This window comes from Protopterus annectens, chromosome 4.part0, assembly GCF_019279795.1.
Source record: "Protopterus annectens isolate FY-2018-M chromosome 4.part0, PAN1.0, whole genome shotgun sequence".
NCBI classification, from domain to species: Eukaryota; Metazoa; Chordata; order Ceratodontiformes; family Protopteridae; genus Protopterus; species Protopterus annectens.
Genome location: NC_056733.1, coordinates 116305543 through 116330604, shown reverse-complemented (window position 1 = coordinate 116330604; position 25062 = coordinate 116305543). Strand labels below are relative to the sequence as shown.

Genomic DNA, 25062 nt, shown 5'->3' with positions numbered 1-25062 from the left:
CTTAGACAAATCAGCATACCTTTATCACTCATTACAAGTTGATTTGGTCTCCAGGGGAAGAGCCTCCTTTCATCCGATGGTTGAGGAATATTCATCCACGAGTCCACCTGGGATGAAGGTAGCTGGGAACTCGGTCCCATATGTGAAGACAAAATGAAAAATTGACGGTATCAGATAAAGAATTTATGTACTTACCATAACATTCCATGTGTATTGTTGATTTTTTTTCATTTCTCCTCACAACCCCTCTCCAAGCCCCTGACCTATGGTTTCTGATTGAATGGGAAGTATAAATCATGGTTCTTTGTCTCTTTTCCATACTCCAGAAATGGTCTCTTTCAATTTCTTTCTATAAGCCTTCCTTCGGGGAATAATCCTAGCGTACAAGATCTGAAGTAGCAGGGAGGGGTGCATTGTGGGTAAGGGGAGGTATCCAAGAGCTTTTTGGTGGCGACAAGCTTAGTAATGGCCAATTCGAATCTAAACCAATATGTGAGGAGAAATGAAAAAAATCAACAGTATTGATAGAACGTTATGGTAAGTACATAACTTCTTTTTACCCACTCTGTCGTGAAGCAGTGAGTGTGTGGCAGTGGACGATATCTACCAGCTGCTTTCTAACTGTAATGCACAATCCAGGGGAGTACAGCATTCTAGAAGACAGGCTCAGCAGAGTTTTACTGATGCCTCACAAGTGGTCTCTAAATCAGTCAGTGGCAAACAGGATCATCCTCAAATGGGGTCAACCTTGCTGCGATCTCTTTGCTTCCCTTCTCAACAAGTGCAGCAGGTTCTTTGCATTGACCCCCCCCCCCCCAAGGGCACTCAGAAAGAGATGCTCTAGTCCATGTTTGGCCCCCTGGTCTACTTTATGCATTTTTCCCTTTACACCTGATTCCCAAATTCCTTCAGAAAGCACACTAGTTGAAGAGCAATGTAATACTCATTGCTCCCTTCTGGCCTTGCCAAGTCTGGTTCACCTTCCTTTGGTCTCACCTGATTTGCCCTCCCTGGACACTGGAACCACTTTCAGATCTAATGTGCCATCCCTCAGGGCAGACTCACCCATATCTTCAAGGCTTCAAATTGACCGCATGGTTTCTTCAGTTCCAATGATGGCTAGACATTCCAGGCTTTCATCCCCAGTCCAAAGGATTCTGATTTCTTCTCACAAAGTATCTGCCAGGAAAATCTACAATAGTAGTAACAAACAACTGCAAAAGGCACCAAGTTGAAAACAGCAAACGACTGGAAAAAAACAGGATCTAAACACTTGGACAAAAGTTTAAAAAACCTCTAATGCCTCGGCAATAGCTTTTCAAGGAATACAAAATAGAGTCTAATGCTCAAGTTTAAATGCTAAAATCAATTAAACAATTTCAAAGTCACATGACGTAACTAAATTAAAACTTTCCAGTTACATTCTGCATTAATACCGCTAGGAGCCAGTGTATTATATTTCAGTATAAACATTGTTTCATTATACATTTTTTTCTTAATATCAAGACCATATTTATTAATGGGAATATGTTCTAAAATTGTACATAACAGATCCATTGGATTTCCATTGTGATATTCCTTAAAATGCATAGCAAAGGGGCTTTCAGGCTTACCATTTTTGATATCCCTGATATGCTCCTTAACTCTTAGCTTGAAAGCCATCTTGCTTTCACCTATATAAAACATGCCACAAGGGCATTTGAGTGCATAAATAACGCCTTCTGTGTTACAATAAAATATAGCATTTGCCTGGAATTTCACTCCATTAATATATTTAAATGTCCTACTAACATACTGACATGTAATACACTTGCCACAAGAAAAAGTGCCTACTAAAGCAGGATTAACTCAATCGTAGAGTCAGGCATGGAAAACCCAGTGTGGACTAATGTGTCTTTTATGCTCCTGCCCTTTTGGTAAGAAAACATTGGAACTTTATGTAAAATATTTACAAAATCTTAAAACTTAAATAAAAAGTCCCAATAATATTGATTTTTTTTTCACTTTATCCGACAAAAGCTCATAAGGAATAACCCCATGTATCTTTCTAAGGTTGTCGCTTAACACTAGGTCTGATAATCTCTTTGTTCTGCCCTTTGGTTGGCCGATCACAGATATTCTTTTTAACTTTATCCAATGAGGCATGAACCATATTTTTATCATAGCTTATCCTAATAAATAATTCAGCTGTTTTACAAAGTTCATTGTCCAACTCATTACTATTATTACACAGCCTTTTTACTCTAAGGAGTTCTCCATAAGGGAGAGATATTTAAAGGTGGAGAGGGTGACAACTATGGGCATCCAAAAAATGGGCACTCTCCTCAAATTTTCGATGTACCTTACTAATAATTTTCCGATTGCAACCTCCTTCTAAACAAATGTCAAAAAAAGTTACTTTATTGCCCAACTGAAAACCATCAAATTGTAATGAAAATCTATTGTCCTGAAGATTATTCATAAAACATCTAACCTTTTCCTGACCCCCTTTACAAATAAAAATTAGGTCGTCGATAAATCTATAATATTTGACCACATAACATTTATAAAAATCCTTTTGGTAGAGATAACCCACTTCAAATAATCCCATCATAATATTGGCATACATGGAGGCAAATGCTGCCCCCATGACTGTGTTTCTTAATTGATGAAATAACGGACCATCAAATTCAAAATAGTTGTTTTTTAAACAAAACTCAACCATTTCAATTATATAATATTTAAGGGGACTATCACCCAAGGTAACTCTTGAGGCTTCTAGTCCAAACTGATGGTCTATGCTAGTGTATAAACTTTTAACATCAGCAGTTAGCCAATACATATACTGTGTCCATTGTATAGGGAGAACTTTATCTAAAAAATCAAAGCTGTCCTTGATGAAGGAAACTTGCTTAGTAACATATGGTAGAATAAAAAACTATGTAAAAAAATTCCCATATTAGGGAACAACTTGCATGCAGACACTATTGGACGCCCCAGAGGACTATGAATATCTTTATGAACCTTGGGCAGACAATAGAGTTGTGCTGTTTTACATCCTTTAACCCCAAATTTTTTATCAATATCATCTATTGTAAAATAACCTAACCTCAATCCCTTCATTAAGTCCTGAAAATTGACCAATGGCTTCCTTGTATTCTTTTATATCACTTTTCTTACAAGTTGTACCATCATTTAAATGTTCAAGACACATCCGAACATATTGCGTAAAATGCATTATGACAACCTTATTCCCCTTATCTGCTGGTTTAATATTAAGTTCTTTATTCCTACTCAACTTCTGTAGTGCCTGCCATTCTAATTTAGTTAAATTATGCTTAATTTGTCCTTTGTTAATAAAATCTACATAAAAGATCCCAGTGCAAAATTCTCCGTGGAGGAAAAATTCTGAATGCCCTTATGCACAAAAGGTGGAATAAACTGACTTTTGCATACAATTTTAGATGCATCTAATTTACGGGTTTATATTAGGACACCGAACATTCAAAATGTCGAGTGTTCTAATATCGAACCCTACCAATCGAAAATACTAAACATCGAACATTCAGAACAGCAAATTTTTACCTAGGGAAAGAATTTGCTGTTCCAAAACACATACACACAACACAAGCACACCAAACAAACAGCAATCCACACACATGCATCCACATTCGCCTAAAGTCTTACACCAAACCCTACACTAAAACTATACATACACCACTAACTGTCCGCTTACCTTAACCCAAACCTTAAGGTCCATCACTATCGCACAGTCACTTCACCCACTAACCCTAACCCTCATGTCCACACAATCGCACACTTACCTGACCTGCGCCCTAACCCGCATGTACACACAATCACACACTTACCTGAACCCGACCTGTAACTTTCCACCAGAGCGCTGAAAATACCGTAGCAACAGAAACGGACTACCAAATTCTTTCCTTAGGAAAAAATTTGGTTTTCTGTTTCTTCCATATTTTCAGCGTTCACTGAAAACGGGTTGATATTAGAACACTCGACATTTTAAATGTTCGGTGTTCTAATATACATCCTAATTTACAATATGCATTCAAATCTTCATTATTTTCTAAGTCAGAAATACATAAATGGAAACTGTCATCCCATATACTTTGAAAAGATAAATCATTATTTAAATCAGAAACATTCCTTTCTCTGTTTAAAAAGAGCAAGATGTAATTTCTGTACTAGATAAAATATCTTTTTTTTATAACGTGTAATCTTGGCATAACTGTCAGAATAAATTTCAGTCTGTGATTAAGAACTGAGTTTTCGTACTCATTCAAATCATAGCCTAACAAGTTTATAATGTATTGGCCATTACTAAAAAAAGTACTTTCAACACTGTCAGAATTATCTTTCACAACAACAGCAGCAGGGTTGGTGATTCTGCAATTAGTTCCACCTAACCCATTTGTACCTGTGTTGTGCAGGCTGTTGTCCCTCAGGCGTCGGTTTCTAATTCATTTCTAGAACAATTGTCGTTCCTTTGCTGATTTAATTTTCTGTGTTGCCAGCCCTTTTTCCCTTCCAAATATGTGAAGACAAAATGAAAAATTGACCATATCAGATAGACGTTATGTATTTACCATAATGTTTCATCTGTATTACTGAGTATTTTTTCATTTGTCCTCACACCCCCTCCCTCCAAGCCCCTGACCTATGGTTTCTGGCTAAATGGGAAGTATAATTCATGGTTCTTTGTAGCTTTTCCATAATCCAGAAATGGTCTCTTACAATTTCTTTGTATAGGCCTTCCTTCGGTGAATACTCCTAGCGAACAAGATCTGAGGTAACAGGGAGAGGTGCAGTGTGGGTAAGGGGAGGTATCCAAGAGCTTTTTGGTGGCCACAAACTTAGTAATGGCCAAGTTGGATCTGAACCAATATGTAAGGAGAAATGAAAAAAATCAACAGTATAGCTGGAACGTGTTATGTTAAATACATAACTTCTTTTACCCACTCTGTCGGGAAGCATTGAGAATGTAGCAATGGACGATATTTACCAACTGCTTTCTAACTGAAATGCACATTCCAGGGGAGTACAGCATTCTAACAGACAGGCTCAGCAGAGTTTTACTGATGCCTTACAACTGGTTTCTAAATCAGTCAGTGGCAAACGGGATTTTCCTCAAATGGGGTCAGCCTTGCTGCGATCTCTTTGCTTGCCCTCTCAACAAGTGCAGCAGGTTCTTTGCCTTGATCCCCCCTCAAAGACGCTCAGAAAGAGATGCTCTAGTCCATATTTGGCCTCCTGGTTTACTTTATGCATTTCCCCCTTTACCCCTGATTCCCAAATTCCTTCAGAAAGCACACTGGTTGAAGAGTAATATAATACTCATTGCTCTCTTCTGGCCTCGCGAAGTGTGGTTCACCTTCCTTTGGTCTCACCTGATTTGCCCTCCCTGGACACTGGAACTACTTCCAGATCTAATGTGCCATCCCTCAGGGCAGACTTGACCAGATCTTCAAGGCTTCAAATTGACCGCACGGTTTCTCCAGTTCCAGTGATGGCTAGACATTCCAGGCTTTCATCCCCAGTCCAAAGGATTCTGATTTCTTCCCACAAATTATCTACCAGGAAAAATCTACAAGAGTAAATGGAAAAGATTCTCAATCTTAGCTCAACAGAAGCTAATAGATCCCTTTACGGCTCCTGTCCCTGTAGTATTAGATTTCCTGGCCTTCCTTTTCCAAAATGGAGCCAGCTATTCTACTGTAAAAGTTCAACTGGCAGCCATTTCAGATTTTCACATTGGAGAAAACTTTCTATCTCGCTTCGTCAAAACTATGCAAGGCTTTTCTTAGAGGTACTTTTTTTACTTTGTCCCCCAATCAAAGATCCAACTTCCCTTTGGGGCCTAACTTTGATTTTACAGGCATTAGTTCTCCACCCTTTTTAACCTGCAGCTAAGGTAGATTTAAAGTTCCTTTCCTGGAAAACTGCCTTTTTAATAGTCCTAACTTTATGAAAAAGAGTTTCTGAACTGTAAGCCCTCTCTTCTTAACCTCCTCATTTAATTTTCCACAAAGATAGTGCATCTTTGCAGATCAGTCCCTCATTTTTGTGTTAAGTTGCTACTGAAAACAATATCAATCCGTTTATTATCCTTCGGGTTTCTTTCCCAGTTTTCAAAATAAGGGAGAATACACACTGCAGCTCCTTGATGTTCACTTGCAGTTATTTTTATCTGGACAGGACAAAATACTTAAGGAAATCTGATCAACTGCTCATATCTTCCTCAGATGTTAGAAAAAGAGCAGCAGTTACCAAACCCACACTGGCTAAATGGCTGCAAGATTGTATTTCCTTTGTTTGTTCCTTGAAATGTATTCCTTTGTCTTGGATGTATCAGAGCTCACTCTGAGATCCATGGCCAAACCTCAAGCCTTTTTACTCAAGTGTCAGTTGATGACATTTGTGCAGCTGCCTCTTGGTCAACTTCTCATACCTTTATTACACATTATAAACTTGTCATTATTTCCAGGAATAGGGCTGCATTTGGCTCTGCAGTGCTCCAGAATATCCTTCCACGTGGGCCACCCTAGATTATTGCAGCTGAAGACTCTGTCCCACAGGTTGAGGAATGAATGAAAATAACATCAGATAAAGTTACGTACTTACCATAATGTTCCATCTGTGTTGTCCATTTTATCTTTTTGTTCTGTACAGTGGATGTATGATTTTTTCCATTATTATATAGGCATCCTGCATCTACATTAGCAGCAAACTCGATTTGAGGTAATCGGGGGAATGAGGCATTATGGGATGGAGAGGAGGAGCTCAAGCTTCTAAATTTTGTAAGCTTGTAAAGCAGCCGAGTCAGATCTGAGGGTCAGATCTGAAACCCACAGGTTGAGCAAGAATGAAACTGGACAACACAGATGGAACATTATGGTAAGTACATAACATCTTTTTATCAAAATCCCCGAGTTCAAGATGCTCACCCGTACAAGCAGTGCTTCCTCTTCTGCAAGACCACTCCTTCATGGTGGTTCGGGAGTGGAAGGATACACATCTTATACCCTTTGCTCATCGCTTCAAAAAATATCTGAGATTTGTTATGTCTTGTTCACATTGACAGTTCCCTGCATTGCCTTTTTTTCTATTCACTGTACCTAGTGTGTTTATCAAATACCTTGCTCCTGTAGTGTCTCACTGCCATACTCTTGACATTGATATTTTTCGTTACTTTGACTACCTGCTGATCTGTGCGGAGTCTGCATCCAGGTGTTTGGAATTGCTTGAGAAGGTCTCAACCTTATTCTCTCAGCTAGGATTCAAGTTTAACCTTCAGAAGTCTTGCGTGATACTCTTCTTTCTGGAGTGCTTAATTGACACTGACAAAAGAATGTCCTTTGTCCCCAGAGAAAAGGTCCAGCCTAGCTAGGCAGTGTTTCAGGTATTCTACAGGTGGAACATCTCCTTGGCAATAGAGTTCATAAAAATTGTAAGACTGACTGTGTCCATGATTCTAATGATACCATGGCCTGTCTCTGCATGAGGAAAATTCAGAGGTATATATGAAATTGCTGAATTCAGCACTTAAATTGCCTGAAATCCCAGTTATTGGTGCTTCCCATATACACACAAGAGTTATAGTGGTGGAGACCACAGGTGAATATCAACCCAGATTTTTGCTTTCCGCCTGTTCTGGTGCAATCTGTCCAGACATATTTATCCAGCTTTGCTTGGGGAGCTGTGTCTATGGGCTGCACAGAAGCATATCAATATAAAAAAAAATGTTGGCAGTGATTCATGGCTTGATATTTTTTTACCACTTATGTATTCCGGATCCTTTTGTTGTGATTATGGACAGCATCACAGTGAATGTGGTACCCTACCATTCAAAGGGGTACATGGCCATTCTCTGTGTTACTTGGCACTGATGGCCTCTGAATTGGCTTTACAGCATTCTGACTCCTAAGGCATTATTTTTGACTTTTGCTACTGCCTTTGGTTAAGGTTCATATCATGCAAGAGGGGCAAGTGCCAATGCTGATGACAAATTCCACATAAGGATGTTCTGCCTAGGCTCAAACCACAACCTCAAAAACTGCTCTGTCAGGTCTTTGTCCTAAAGACTTTAAGGAGTAGATAATTCTCCCTAACGATCTACCTTAAGAATCACTGGTTAAACGTGCTAACAAAAAGCGCTATGGAGCGATCCTCGGGGCCGAAAGTTCAGTCGATTTAGAAGCTGAAGGCCAAAAAACAAAGGCCTGATTCTTCTGCTGTGCCTTTGGATACCAACATCTCTCTTGTGGCGGTGGACAGCCAGGAGACATGTCAGGTTCACAGCTGAGATCTGCAGGCCGAGCCTGACTCCCATGTCACCTTGAATCCGAGGATTAGCACATCCGCAGAGGCCAAACAGGCATCTGTTTCTGATGTCTGAGGGGAACCATGGCTTGTGATTATGGAAGACCCTAAGGAGATTCTACAGATCCTTGTTAGGGAAGAGATAGATTCTGACCTGATCAAAGGTAGGCCTACATCGGGCTCTCCTACCCTACGTATAAAGCAGGCCTGCATGGGAAAAAGAAACAAAAAAAAAAAAGCATTTATCTCCACAAAAAGAACTTGGTAGCAGTTGGCAGCATTCACTCTGAACCTTTTCAATACCCTTATGTCACTTAGGCTTCCTCCAGGTTTTACAGCACCCCCACACGGTACTTACTAAAAAGAACTAGGGAAGCGGATACATCCGAGGAAAGAGGCATCTTTAGGAGACGAATCCCTGGCTTACTCTTCTTGGATCCCTTTTCCCCTGGATTATGCCTCCCCAGAAGAGGAATTAAATGTTAGAGTCACCAATGGGAAGACATGTCCTTTGGAGAGACCCTAGCTAAGATGAGAGACCACTTTAAATGGGATAGTACCCAAGTATCTGAAGAGCAAAAAATGATACTATGAGCTATTACAGGTGAAATCACCTATTCCATCAGCTATCCCTCCTGTCTTGCCTGCCTTTCTCGATGGGTTTGCTTCAGCTTAACAGGCACCAGATTCCCAGCCACCTGCCCCCAAACAGCCAGAACGTTTCTACAATGTCCCAGAGTACTACAAGTTTTCTTTCAGGTGGTGTTCTGCAGACCCTTCAGTAATTTTAGTGGCCTCTGACAAGCCATCAAAACTCCAGTCCTCCAGTACCCTATTACCACCAGATAAGGATATCAGGATCCTGGATAAACTAGGCAAAAAAGTATATATTTCTGCCACTCTAGCTCTGAAGGCTTAAATTACCAAACCCAGATGACCAAATTCGCTTAAGAACTTGTGTCCCAACTTTCACAGGTAATTGCAGGGTTACTTGACTCAGAAAATAAAATCTTGGCTACTACTTTGATTGGTACGTCTTCTCGAGTAGCACGTCACTCCATAAAATGCAGCTGTGATGCTGCAGAGGCTTCAGCCAGAGCGGTTACCTGTGGGTCAGTGGTAAGATTTTCTTGGCTGAGATTTCAGCTGTTATCTGAGGAAATAATGGCCAAACTTATAGATGCTCCTTTGGACAGAAATGTATTTGTTTCCCTAGTTCCAAAGAAATTATGCTCCAAAGTGTGTATTTGGGCGTTGACATTCCTGTCACTCACAACCCAGAACAAAAAATGAGCAACAGGAAACCACAGCAGACTATAGGGCCCCACCAGCAACTATGCCACCTAAGCGGTCCTTTCCAGACTGCTTTCCCCTCCTACCCACATCTCACTTTCCCAGAGCCTTCCTCTTTACCTACCAGCCTGGGAAAGCATAACCCAAGATGTTTAGGTCCTCTCAGTTGTTCAAACAGGGTACTTCATGGTGTGTGATCAACTATCCTCCTTCAGAGCCATCTCTCAATCTCCCAGGGAATAACTCCACCCCCCCTCCCCCGAGGTTCTGTTAGAATTATTGAACCAAGGGATCATCCAGGGTGTACCCAAAAAACAAATAGGCAAAGGTTTTTATTCCAAGTTGTTCTTGGTGCCCAGGAAGGAAGGTCCTTGGAAGACCAATCCTCGACCTGCCTCCATCTCAGCACCTTCCTAAGAGTGGGTCTATATTAACTAATCGAAGAGGCATTACAGCAAATGCCTCTTCATCGACCCTTAGAGCGAAATGACAGTTACATGAACGGCCAATTCAATGATTTTGTTTTCTATGGAAAAAAAATCGCTTGGCCATTAGCGTGGATTTGCCCCTTTCCCCACTGTAGTGCGATCTTGGTGTTGGTATATTTAGTTAGGGGGATGCAAAGTCCCCCATTTAGAGGTGTTCTTAGTGATGTTTCGTTTGTGACTAGATTAGTGATTTTTTCCCCCCTAGGAAAAAAAATCGTTGATTTGGCAGTTGGCTCTTTAGGGGCCGATGAAGAGGCATTCGCTGAAATGCCTCTTCGATTAGATAATATAGACCCCCTAAGAGTATCCACTTTCCACATGCTGACCCTCCAAACTGTATTCCTACTCATTCTGCCTCAATCCTTCATGATTACCCTGGATATCAAAGATACATATCTGCACATTCCCATCCATCCCAACTACAGGAAGTTTTTTCGCTTCTCTGAATCATCATGGCATTTTCTACCGCACCAAGGATCTTTACAAAATGCCGTGCAAACTTCAGGGAAAACACATCTTTCCATATCTGGATGACCTCCTTCTGGCTACCTCCACAGAGGAGTTGGAGCGAAATATTGCTTTTACCATCCATCTTCTACAAAGTCTGGGGTTCATCATAAACTTAAAACAAAATCAGTTCTTACCCCTTCACAGGATCAATTTTTCCTGAGGTGCAGAATACTAAGAGATCATATGAGGGTCTTGCTTCCCCCACAGAAGGTACAGGACCTAATCTCTTACTTCCAAAACATTTGACTGGCTTACCACATTACGGACAGAAAGTTCCTCAGGGTCTTGGTCCTCATGGCATCCACCATTCGCATGCTTCCCTTAGCCAAACTCCACATGAGAAAATGTCAGTGGTATCTAAAATCAGTTTTAATGCAACACCAGCATCCTTTAGAATTCTCCATTCCCCTCAGCCCTGTCTGAAGAGGGAACATCATTGGTGGATACATCAGCTGTCACTCAACCCAAGACTACCCTCACACCCTCCTGATCCTCGTCAAGAGATCTACACAGACTCTTCAGATGTAGGTTGTGGAGCAACCTTCGGCCACCTGGAAGTTTAAAGGATCTGGTCTCCCTCTCAATTAAAGGAACACATCAGTGTAAGGGAGATGAGGGTACTGCTATTGGTCATGCAGTTTTTCCACCCCTTACTCCACCCAGGAGCTCCAAAATTATTCACAGACAATATGACTGTCCTCTGGTATGTGAACAAACAAGGGGGGGACTAAATTCTGTCTGTTATGCAGACTGGCTTTTCAGGCTTGTGAGCTGGCAGTAAAATCCCAGGTTACCCTTCAGGCAGTGTACATCCTGTCCTCTGTAAATTATATTGCAGGTTACCCGAGCAGGTCCCAAACACCGTCCTATGAATGGATACTTCAAATGGATGTGTTTCTAGACATTGTTCACCAGTGGGGTATTCCTGAAACAGACCTCTTTGCCTCCCCCATGAACAGACAACTTCCACAGTTTTGTGCCAGAGTACCCCATCCTTTGGTCTGGGAAGTGAGTGTCCTTTCTTTCTTTTGGATGGGGTTGTTTCTGTATGCATTCTCTCCCATTCCCCTCACATCAAAAGTCCTGTCCAAAATTCAGCAGGCCAAACCAAAAATCTCTGCTGGTGATTCTTTTTTGGCCAGTACAGCACTGGTTCCCTCTCCTCCTGCATTTAGCCAAGGACAATCACCACAAGTTACCTCACAGAGTGGACTTCCTCACACAAGACAAAGGGGCCATCATCCATCCCCACTTGGCGACTCTTCAGTTGACCCTGTGGGTGATGAGGTACTAATCCCTTTCACACACCTATTCTCTGAAGACGTGTTCACAGTCCTGTAGGAGGCCAGGAAACCAAGTACCAGAAAGTCTTGCTTAGCAAAATGGAAGAGATTTTCAGTCTGGTGTGTGACGCGAAGTCAGGACCTATTAACAGTGGAAATTCCCTTGGTTTTAACTTACTTGTGTGAATTGCTCAACACTAGTTTGGCTTACTTTTCAGTAAAAACTCATATGTCTGCCAGTCTGCCTCTCTTCCTGTGTTGCAGTATTCCTATCCCTAACTCCTCCCCCCCTGGCCTTACTTCTTCTTGGCTGATTTATTCTTCTTCCTTAGGCTGACATTCCTCCTGGAACAGTCAGTTCTGAGAATGGTGCACTTGTACTTCACTTTTATGGCCGTCTGATTGCAGACTACTTGCTACGTACAACGCACTTTACACTAGTAAAGTGTTTTGTATACTGGCCAATGTTGCGTCACCTATGCCAGGGAACTCCCTCATGTTATGAATACTGCAACAGAGAAGAGAAGGACATCTGTTATGGTAAGATTTTACACAGCTGCTCTTTCTCCCTTGTAATGGTGTTCAGCAAGGGCAGTTACCACATATTTCCTAACACTCTAGTTTTGTTTGCTTTCCTAATTTCAAGGGATGACTAGTGCATGCCAGTTTGGACCAATTACAAGTGACCGCTTGGATGATTTAGTATTGACTCCATTTTAGGTACTTGTTTCAGGAGGACGTGCAGCAGATGTTGGAGGCCAGAAAACCTGTTACTAGAAAATATTGTGTTTACAAATGCACAAGGTTTTTAAGAGGTACCTAAACAAGAAGTGTACCTTGAGGTTAACATCTCTGGTCTTTATGTATTTGTGTAAGCTACTTTAGGATGGCTTATTGTTTGTGTCCATTAAGGTACATTTAGTGAATATTTCTACTTCTGCCAGTGGATCCCCCCTTTCTTTTGGTAAAACAGTTAATGATAGAAGTGTTGCATACGAGACCCCCCCCCCAAGCAAATTCCTCATGGGATCTAAGCTTTTTCCTGGAAGTATTGACCTTATTGCCCTTCAGACCTGCTGCTCAGGCTGGTCTGAAGCTCTTAATGTTGAAAACTGTTTTGCTTATTGCTCTGACTTCTGCAAAGCAACCTTACTTGATTTTCCACATGGATAGGCGTTGCACACTAATCGATCTTTAATGAAGAAAGTGATCTCAGAATGAATTCTCAAATCAGACTATCAGCCTCCTTGTGTTTTTCCCAGAACCTAAAAATAAGAGAGAGAAGATACTTCATGAGTTGTCGGTGAACATCCAAGGTATGAAATACCTCGGCAGAACAGAACCCTTGGGGAAGGCTAAAAACCTTTATTTCCTACACAGGGGCAAAAAAGATCAACCTATCTCTAAGCAAATCATTGAACTTTGGTTGTCCTCTGGTATTGTTTTTTTTTTTGTTGCACCCACCATGCTACTGCGAATCCAGGCAAGGTGAAGGCACATGCTACCAGGGCCTTTTCCTCATTAGTGGTGTATTGGAAAGAGGTGAACTCTAAGTATTCTGTAGGCAGCAACTTGGTGCTATGTTCATACCTTTAAAAACATTACAAGCTGGTTCTAGATCCAGAGCAGGCTTTGCCAGGACATTTCTTCAGGGGCTCCTGGACCCCTATCCTTCCTCTTCCCCAGTTGGTAAGCTTTGGGAATCTACCCATGTGCCAGTAAGGCAATGTGTTTGTTGAACATAGTGTGCAAGTCCCACTTACCTGTAGAAGTAGATTTTCCTAGAATACACTGCCTTTCTGGCAGTACCAACTTACCATCCCCCTATTTGAATATACAGTGGATATAAAAAGTGCACACACCCCTGTTAAAATGCCAGGTTTTTGTGATGTAAAAAAATTAGACCACAATAAATCATTTCAAAATTGATGTGACCTATAAACCTGTACAATTCATTTGAAAAACAAACAAATCTGTTAGGGGGAAAAATATAAAAAAATAAAAAAGTACAATAAGCTGGTTGCATATGTATGCACACTGTTAAACTAATACTTTGTTGAGCAGGTCACTATCAATTTAGAGTACTTCCCTTCAGTCTCACCACAGCCCCCAGGATGTTTACAGAGGTGATGGCAGTAGTACCAAAACGTCTGTGTCTGCTAGAGTTCCAATTTTTCCATATTTAGACAGTTGGCTCAGCACTGCTACGTCCAGGGATCTGCTGCTGCAACAGTGGGACCTTTTGCTTCATCTGCTACAGAATCCAGGTATAACATTGAATCACACAGAGCCAGTTGATTCCAAGACAGTAGATAGAATCCACCGTTTATCACTTCCAACGCTTTTGTGCAAATAACCAAGTTACCAGATCACAGGGTACTTTCATTATGTCTAGTTTACAGGGTGCTTTCCTTGTGTCTAGTTGCCACTCCTCTTGCCTAATAAGGATCATGGATGAGCTTAGGACTTCATTTGTTAGGACTGATGGCTTTGACGGTTGCTCTTGTACCCCTAGGCAAATTCTACGATTGTTTTTCAGTGGACCCTTTCAGTGCAGTGGTCTAAGAACATTCACCCCTTCCACTCCAAGATTTGTATCCTGTAAATATGCAAGAATCACAACATTTGGTGGATTACTTTTCCATCTGTAAAAGGAGGACAACCCTTTTGCCAGGCACTGCCACTAGCCACAATAACCACGGATGCCTCTCTTCTGGGCTGATGGTAGGGCATTTTGAGGCGGGGATGGTCCAGGATTCTTGGTCACGTCTGTAGGCAAACTTCACATCAGTATCATAGGGATGAGGACGGTCCTCCTACCCTTGCAGGCTTTTCAGGGCATATATCCCAGGGGTGTAATTTCTGTCCAGACAGACAACATGACTGTAGTCTGGGTATATCAACAAACTGGGGAACCAAGTTTTACCCTCTGTGCTGAGAGGCCATGAGAGTGTGGCAATTGGTAATGTCTTCACATCATTTTCTGTTGGCAGAGCACATCTCTGGGATATCCACTGTGTTAGTGGGCAAACTGAACAAGTCAGTTCTTCTGCCTTTTGCGTGCCTCACGAGTGTTCCCTCAGCTAAGCAGTGGCAACTCCAGATCTTCAGCCACAGGGTCCAACCTTGTTGCAACCTTTTCACATTCTGCCTGAACAAGTGCAGTAGTTGTTTTGCCCTGATCCCTCCAGAGGAACATTCACAACTGACCCTAAAGACTCCCTGCAAATACCACTGATTATCAAATGTATGCAGAAAGCTAGAAGGTGCAAGACCAAAGTGATCCTCATTGCTCCCCTTTGGCCCTGGCAAGCTTGGTTTCCAATCCTGTGGCCTGACCTTTGTATATCCTCCCTAGATTTTGGATCACTGTCCAAATCTTCTAAGTCACCTGTGCAGAATGCCCATTCTGGACCAAAGGTCCATGAATTTGACCACTTGGTTCTTCCAGTTGTAACTATAGCCAGAGATGCCAGGCTTTCTACTTTGGTGGTCCACATTCTCAGCTTCTCAAAAACAATCTGCCGAAAAGATTTACCAAAGTTAATGGAAAAAGTGTTCCATTTTGGCCTTCTCAAAAGGTTTGGACACTTTCTGTGCACCTCTCCCTTCTGTTTGAGTTTTTGTCAGAACTTTTTCACAGAGGATCTGTTTTTTTTTTCCATGATCAAGGTACAGATGTCCACTATTACTTATTCTCACATTGGACAAGTTGCATAACATCTTTGAAAATTTCAAAAACCTTCCTCAAAGGGAACGTTCTTGCTGAGACCCCTAATTAGGGACCTCACTCCCCGCTTGGGATATCACAATTTTGCTACAAAGCATAACTCACTCCCCTTTTGAACTAGCAGCTTCTGCAGACTTAAAATTTTTGTTTTGGAAGACAATTCTCCTTGTTGCAGTTCCTAAAGTGAGATGAATTTCTGAGATACAAGCCCTTTCTTACAAACCTCCTTACTTTGTTTTCCGTAAAGAAAGTTACGCTAAGAATTAATGCAGCCTTACTCCTAAGGTGATATCCAAAGCAAATTTATATCAATCTGTTGACCTACCAGTACTTTTCTCAAGATACTCAAAGGAAAGCATATACTGCACATGCTAGTTGTTGATCATCAACTCAGATTCTATCTTGATAGAACAAAGGACTTCAGAAAGTCAGACCACATATTTGTAGCTTTCTCCAGGGAAAAAATGGGTAAGGGCATCTCCAAAGTTACCCTTTCAAGATGGTTGTCCGTGCATTTCCTTTACCTGCACCAAGAGGTCTAGTTTTACATGTAAAACCCAAAGCTCATTCTACAAGGGTGGTAGCTACTTCTACAGCCTTGTTGATGGTTGTGCATAAACAGCTTGGTCTGTGGTTCACACTTTTACAGATTTTCACATTACGGATTGGATATGTAGTCTAGATCACATTTTTCCTTTGGTTCCACCATCCTCATGAATATCTTTTCTTGATAACACCCAGGTATTTGACCAGCTTGAGCATCTATCTCAAAGATTGAATTGAATGAAATTCCACATCATCGAATGTGAAACTTATGTTTTTAACATAAAGATTAGAGCTGTGTTGTCTTATTTTCATCCAGTTAACACCCCTCCCTCCTTTCCCCTTCCAATATTCTTATTGCAGCTTTTGGTTACTGGGTAGACCTCACCTGAGACCCTGCCTGTTAACAGTTTTCTAGGCTGTAGCTTTTCTTTATTTCTTAAAGAATTTGCATCCTATATTCTTATGGTTATGTGTAGAAAGTTAGCTGATGTATTTGGCAAACTCTAAAGTACTAAGGTGGAGTGGAGGGAATTATGGGGAGGTGAGGAGTCAGAGTACTGGATGCGAAGCTTCAAAAAGAGCTCAGGTTTGGATCTGGTTGGATCAGACAACCCAAAAGTTGAGTCAGACAATCATAAGACAACATGGATCTATTGTTATGATAAGTACATGACTTTTGTTTTAATTTAACATTACTTAATATTTCTCAAGTTCTGCCTTCCATGAATATTCACTCCACCTGCTTTACCTTATTCTGCATGTCTTGATCCCACAAATTCCATTTATTTATATGTAGTTTGCTCTTTTCCTTTTTTAAAGACGCCGCATTTATTACTTTTATCTCTTTTAAAATGTTCAGTAATTCTGTTATAGTTGGTTTAACTCTTTATTTCCATTTTCTAGTGAATTGTTTTGTAGCTGACAGCATTAAACAGAGTAGGGCCTTATGTCTAGGCAGTGCAGTTTCTGTAATTCATCTAAAAATAATTTTCTTTGTTAAAAATAATTTGCTCCTCCAACATTTCTGACAAAGAACCCATTAGGGAATATTTTAAACCAACAAACTTCTTACATTCCCAACAAAAGCATATTCCCAAGTGCCCCTTTGTTTTCCATCACGCCTCCAGCAATGGGTCTCTACTTCTGGAAAATTTCTTTGAAGACTACTTGTGATATATAAATATCTATGCAATCGCTTCTATGCCAAAACCTAAAAACCTCCTGATTTTGTTGCCATGCAAATAGCTTCCCATTGTTCCTTTTTATCTTGCCTTTGCATTCTCATTTCCCAGTCTTTCTAACCTCTTCTGATTGACTCTTATAGTTATTAAGCATTATTTTATATGCTTTATTTATCCTTTTTTTTTACTCTCAGGTTCTGTTCTGTTCTCAATTATAAAGTCAGAGTTGGTCCTTCATTTAACACTCCTCAGACATTTCTCTTTACAGATAGGTTATTTATGGTCTGGAGGGCCGTCTTTAACCTGCAGTCCAATCTCCTGCTTGACCTCTTCTTGTTCTGAATTTTCTGTCCCTTATTTGCTTCCAGTACCTTGGTTCCTTTACTAATTTTCTTCAATAAATTCCATTTCCTCGTCTGTTTTCTAAGCCCATACTTTCAGTCATTCCTTTTGGTAAAATCTCCTTTCTGCATTCCCATGTTGTCTCAGTTCTCAAAGTACTTGCTTCTACTTTGTAAGTACATGTTGCATGGCAAAGATGAATGTATCTTTTCTCAATGAAGTAGCTATTTTATTTGTAACATGGTATTGACTTTTTATGCACTATTATTCCATTTGTAGTTTTCATTTATGTATGCATTAGTTGCTGAACTGTAAATCTCCCTGAAAGGCTGTCTCTCAGCTATGATATGACTTTGCTAAGTGATCATCGTTGACGTTTTTATATTTATTTTTTTATGGTCAGTAAAGATGAAAGTTTGAATTTGCACTGGAATAGTAACGTAAGGCTTTCCAACTGATCATATAGCAGTCTGTGCTAATTACTTGTATAACTTTTAGTGCGAGCCATTTTACTAAGATGCACCAACATTTTGTTTTCCATTGAATAATAATAATGTACAGCTATAAACAATGCATTAATTGCATTTGTAGTTCTAGGGCAGTGATGCAGCGGTAGTGATGTCACCTCAAAGCAGCAGGTTCTCCGGATCAATTCTTGTCTGGGGTGTCTTCTGTGCGGAGTCTGTATGTTCTCCCTGCGTTTGTGTGGGTTTCCTCTGGGTGCCCCGGTTTCCACCCACGGTAAAGACATGCATCTGGAGCATTTCTCCCTGGGCCTCCGCTGAAAATTGGCTTTGTTCCAAGTCAGACTTTCCTGGTAAACAAATGTTAAATAATATGTTTGAATTGACATTGTGTAAATGGTTATGAAGAGAAATGAGCCATTCTCATTTTCTTGCATGTTTAATGAAATATGTATGCTTTTATTGATTTTGTCAGGTAAGTTAACCCATTCTCACGTGCGTGGTGTGAAATGTCATAGCTTTAGCAGCCTCGACACAGCTTGCGTTACAGAGCATTTTCTGAAAAAAAAATAAACCTAAAAAGCTTAAGATAAACAAATTTAAACATTTTATGAAGAGTCCTTTTCTTCTTTCGGCTTTTTCCCGGTTAGGGGTCGCCACAGCGGATCATCTGTCCACTCATGACTGGCAGTGGAGTTTTACGGTGTCGAGTTGCCAACCCCACGCCCAGACTTCAACGGAAGGCGCACACACACACACGCCCTCGTGCCTTGCGCCAATTTAGAGTAGCCAATCCACCTACAGCATGTCTTTGGGATGTGGAAGGAAACGGAGCACGCGGAGGAAACCCACGCGATCGCAAGAAGGACATGCAGACTCCGCACAGAAGGCATCCCAGCCAAGGATCGAACTGAAGAACCTCTTGCTGTGATGTATTAAAACTATGAAAACAGCAATTTTATAAGTAAGTATTCTTTACAGTGATGATAGTGTATTCGAAGTATTTTCCATAAATACTGTAATACACACACACACCCCCCAAATTGTTTCTAAACGTTCATATCTTCAAATCTGTACAGGCTAAATATGTATTGTTAGACCATTTCACATAAGAAATTCCTCTAAGTACGTTTATTGACATATTTACAGAAATATGAAAACATGTTTAATTGTTAATTAGCAATACATATAATACTGAATATTTCCCAAGATGTGCAACTTGCAGTGCAGATATCTGAAACAGTTTCATTCAACAACATCTAAGGTATCACGTGATGTGATGCAACAGTTTGTAAGTTGCTTGTTTTGGATGTGTTAAGTACATATGGAAGTATTGCCTGTTTCAGTAATAACTAACAATCAACTAGCAATATTTCCAGTATAGTGTGATACAATGCAGCACTGACAATGAATTGTCCTGTCTTCCACTTTGGTGTTTCACACCATACAGCTCAATAAAATGCAAGTTTCTCAGTTACGAAAATATGAACATAAATATGAAAATATGACTAATAAGTGACAGATTATTTCTCAACTGCAGGACATAGATTCATAGGTGTGTACTAGGTTAATGGCCCTGGAGCCTTTACAAGCCTAGCCTGTAGGATTACCCTGGCATCGTGCAACCCGACCTTAGATCCCAGTGTCTCTGTAGAGTAGATCCACTGGAGTGATCCCCGGGGTTAATTTTCTATTTCCTATCTACTCAAGATTTCTCTTGAAGAGGGACAGCGAGGTGCTCTGCTTAACATGTATTGGAAGTCTATTCTATAGCATGGGCAGCCTCTGGGTTATGAACCTTCCATCCAGCTTGTTCTGTTGATTGTGGTAATGAGGTTGAGGTCTCTAGAGCGTGTGGTGCAGAGGAATTGGGATTTCTAGTAGCTTAGTGGTTAGAGTTCTGACTTTACATGCAGTCGTTTACGGTTCAAATACCATGGCACGTCATTCAGCTTTAATTGTTTTTAGTGCTGTTTTAGCTGCTTTTTCATAAAAAAAAAAAAAAAAAAAAAACCAATTCTAAGCTTGTTTCCTGCCTTTCCTGTAACTAGTCTTGTCCAGATACAGATTTGCTGTATCCGGGACTGTTTGTAAGCTTCTGAAACCCCCCCCCCCAAAAAAAAAAAACCTTTCTGTGTTGGAGGGAAGCCTTCTAGCTTATCAGTGGGAGTGTTAAGCACTAGGTAGCCTGTCTAAAACAAGAGGAGTGGCTTCTGACCCATAAATTGTAGTTTATTGTCTGGGTAGTTTTTCCCATCTCTTTCAACTGTCAGGTTTAAAAGCCCGTGTCTGTGCTTGTTTTCCCACCTTTCCTGTAACTAGTCTAGTCCAGATACAGATTTGCTGTATCCAGGACTGTTTGTAAGCTTCTGAGCGGTGCCAAAATGTCTGCTCTTCAATCTTTCCCTTAGATTTGCTAGTTCTCTCCTCTTCTGCACTTTAGCACTTTACCAGACATCTTTTAGCAGTTATTGTAGCACACAAAAGTGCTACCAGCACTAAATGTTCTATAAGGAAACGGCTCCATTACTTATTAATGCCCACCCCTCCAGCCATGTCTAAAGGTCAGTTCTCTGTGCTTTCTCCTATTAAACTGGTGAACGTGGGCATCCTGAGGCAATGTAGCAACTGTTTCATGTACACTGACAACCCTCTCCTCTTACCTCCCAACACTCAGGCTTGCGAGAGATGCACTTGTATATCCAAATTGGAAGCCATGCACTCTCCAGCCAAGACCGGAATAGCTGACCAAGAGGAGAAGGTCAACACTGGTACCACACTACATGGAACACACAGCCCTCCAGAGTACACATCAGTGCTGCCTTCACATAAAAACATAAACCACACACCCACCTTCATGGAGGCTCTCAATAAAAATGTACCCAAACAGCAGAGACCTCCAAGGCAAAAATGCACTCTACCACCACAACACTAACCATGAGACACATGCTAGGCCAACAGTTTTAGTGTCATTTTGTTAATAACTTCTTCCCCTTTCTAATACTGCATTAAGTCACTTAAAGAAACCAGACTCCAAAACCCAAAAAGTTCTAGGTACCATAAGAAGGTGTGGGTATGAACTGGAAGCAAGCACAAAAAGGCGGTAGAGGTCTGAGTGAGAAAACTGTTATTACAGTAGCCCATTAGTATTAATGAGTGATTGCCCAGTTGACATGTTTTTTATGTAATGCTTGTCAGACATTCTCTAGGTTTTGAATAAAACATTACTAGGGCTTATAGTAATTTTTGGTGAACTCCACTCGAACTGTAACATAATCTTCCCATATTGACCATACAAATTATAGAACAGGTAACATTTGAGGAGTTTTGTGATGCCATGTAATTCTTATTTTGGTAGTCATTCAGTAAATTTCGAGGAGGGAATTTTTTTTCTCAAGTGGCATTTCTTCATAACATGCCTCAGGTTCTTAACTTTGCCATTGTCTTTGCACTTGGTGCCAGTTGTAAACTTGGTGTATGTGTATATAATATCTGTGTGTGTGTGTGTGTGTGTGTGTGTATATATATATATATATATATATATATATATATATATATATATATAAAATACACACCCACACGTATATATATGTGTATATATATATATATATATATATATATATATATATATATATATATATAATATACATACACACACTATATGCATGGAAAGAAGGCATGTGAAGTCTTTATTTCACAGCATGTTTTGGGTAAATTGCGTTTCATTCTTTTCATTTTAGGAGTTCAAGTATTGCGCTTACCCAGATTTCTCACCAAAGGCAAGAGGAATAATGTGTTGTTTTGGCTGTGTTGCAGAATCTGTTCCTAGCAGAGTTTTAACTTACTGAGTTTTACAAAGTCATTAAAGGATAACAATTTCTTGGGGGGGGGGGGGTACATTTAATTTTAGTAGTGGAAATGTTTTTTTCTAATTACATCATTCTTGTCATGTAAAAATATTGAGGTCCCTTGCTTTTGGGTAAATACTTTGCTGAGTATTTTTTAAATGTAGAGGTGCATTGGCTGTTGTCAGCTTCACAACTTCTGATTCTCTAGGGATCCACTGAGAATTCAGTCTGACTTTTCAGATACTTTCCAAAGCATTTTCCCCAAATGTGCACCCACTAAACGTTGAGAGGAAAATCAGTAAAGTCTTTATTTGTTTATTTTTTTGAACAAGGATATGCTCCCCCACAAGCCACTGTGGGGGACTTTGCCCTACACCTCCCCTCTTTAATTATATATGCTAACTGGACCATTGCACAGACATCAGGAAAAAGGGAAAATGATCATTAGTTGATGAAGCATGGTTCACACAGCTGCAGTATCTCAACAGAGCTGAAACAATGAGAGAGCCATTTTAGGCGTCTCTGCTTGGCAATCGGACTTTCCGCTGTCACAGTCTTTGAACAAATATAGATCTCCTCTGGCTTACTTCAGGTCTTGCCGAGATGGTGCGCTCTTTGTGGTGCATGTACACTCCTTTCTCCATCTGTGTGGGTTTTTACCTAGTGCTGTTTTTGCTTGCTGTGCCCAAAGCTGCGCCATAGGTGAATTATCAGTCCTATTAATTGTTTTTACTTGACATGTAGATGTACATGCATCCTATGATAAGCTAGTGCTCTATTCGGGGTGAGTTCTTCATTTTGTCAGTGTTGCATGCTGGAGTAGGCTGCAGTTTTTCTGTGGCATTGTATTGGATTAAGCAGGAAATCAGTGATTGAAGGATTGTATGTAAATACAGTAAAGTTAATTTAAATTATAATGTTGTACTGCCTAACTGAGGACTTTAAACTTGTGTTTTGCTTGTGTTTAGGTGCATTAAAGGAATATCTTCTGAAGCAGTTGCAGAGTTTGTCTGGATTTTTGACACTAGCCTTTTTATCCAGATGTGAAAAGAAGATTGTTGAGCATTTCAAGTTTAAAGCATTTGCCAACATGGGTCTGGGTACTTTCCTGGAATATCTGGTGAAGCATTCTCAGGTATCCAACTTACTAACAATTTTTTTTTCTTAAGTTTGTTTTGCCCCTGTGCCTGCCAATCAAGTGTTCCCCTACTGAACTTGAGCCCATTTGCAACTAGTTTTTTAGTCTCCGTATTTAGATAGGTAGGGGTTCTGTTCTCACTGCAGGCAAGTGTGTGTGTGTGTGTGTGTGTGTGTGTGTGTGTGTGTGTGTGTGTGTGTGTGTGTGTCTAGCCTAAATAGGAAGTGTTCCCAGAACCATGGGTGGGGGGCAAGAGCTGTCTGAAGGCACTGTCAGTCAGGCATCCATGAGGGTTTCCTGTGCTGTTCTTTGGCATCCTGGCTTTGCAGAAGTTTCATGATTGCCTTTAATCTCACCCCTTGGCAAAAGGATGAGTAATCCACATCATGTGCACCAGAATTAATTTGCCATGGGGATGCACATTTCTGTGCACTTGTGATGAAGACTACTGCCTGTTAACTTTAACCATTCATCTGCCTCCGACCACAGTAGCTGCACATTTTCATCAATGTCGGTCATCCGTGGAACTGTGCTAACTCTGTGAAACACCCAAGCCACTAATTAAACTTGCCACTGGAGCTGGCTTATTTGTTATGCCCCCTGTGCTGTTGTGATGCCTCTTTGCTTGGCAATCAGACTATCCCCAGATCGGTCTCAGCCCATTCATTTTCCCATATGAGGGGCATATCCTCCAGAAGAAGCTGTTGTATAGATGGCCATAAGAGTTTGAACCCTTACTGACATCCTGGAAACTCGGGGGGCATATATTATGTCCCTAACTTTCCTCAGTGGTGGTAATGTGAACATCTGCGTCAGTGTAGGGGGTAGTCTCTGCTTCTTAACATCAATCAAGCCCACTGTTTAAAATGTAACAGCAGCGGCTACAGTCATTGACTTTGGCATCCACTACCCACATCTTCCCTGAGCTGTCTTTACTGTGGGTTGTTTCCTTCTTTCCATACCAGCTCCAACATGCATCTGAGTGGTTAGTCCAACTTGGAACTGCTTGGCTATAAACAGGTCTTTATTCCTCTATGCCATGGAGCTGGCTTCATGTAGAAATACTTCTGGAATACTTTACATGTGATGTTTAAAATGCAACTGTTAAATCTATTAACAGGCCCCACATAGGTAGTAGTAGTAGTAACTAAAAGGTTAACCATATTACTTAACTCTGAAGATGGCAGTAGTAAGGTCTGTTCGCCTAAAAAAAGTGCTGGCGGAAATCTAAAGGTCTGAAATGATGGTAGCCTGATTTTTTTGTGTATCCTGTTTGTTTTTATTAGGCTTTGTTTGAATTATTTCACCTTTTAGTGATGGTTTCAGTGCATGTCATACCATTTATTACTTTGCCACAGATCTGAAGTTACAATGTAATGTTGATATTTAATATTTCTGTCTTATAGTGCTTGCAAGAAGTTGGTGGTGGGAGCTTCTTCCTGACTGCACAAGATGCAAAAGTTTGTGGGTTCAGAGCCAGCCAGCAGGATGTGTGCGACTTAATACATCAGTGTGGAGCATTAGATCAATCCAAGGTAAACTGTGTGCTGTTGTACAGTTTAGAATATATAACTTAAAACAAGAATGATCCATTTCCATTAAAGCAGAGATGATTGATAGTAGCCAGAAAATGTGACCCAGTTTCCATTAGACTAGTAAAATTGCTTTCCTACCTTTTCTTGAGTGTAGAGTGGATTGGGGTGCAGTGCATATAGTGCAGTAAACTGTAACACATCAGTAAATGTTACTTATTCAGAATTATTGCCAGTTCAGTTTGTGTTGTCAGTGATTCAGAGTTTTTTGACTTTTCAGATTTCTCTCTGTTAAATTAGTATATATACAGTGGATATAAAAAGTTTACACACCCCTGTTAAAATGCCAGGTTCTTGTGATATAAAGAAATGAGACCACAATAAA

The 25062-nt window shown here is 40.5% G+C and overlaps 1 protein-coding gene across 1 annotated transcript in view; it reads left to right on the top strand.

Moving 5' to 3' along the window:
• The window catches only part of LOC122800223 (protein NO VEIN-like), a 1589974-nt gene that overhangs the window by 285151 nt on the left and 1279761 nt on the right, over positions 1-25062 (top strand). Inside the window, exons 6-7 of the mRNA XM_044069716.1 lie at positions 22976-23142; positions 24552-24680. Coding sequence (XP_043925651.1) covers positions 22976-23142; positions 24552-24680 — 296 coding nt within the window. The remainder of the gene's footprint in view (positions 1-22975; positions 23143-24551; positions 24681-25062) is intronic.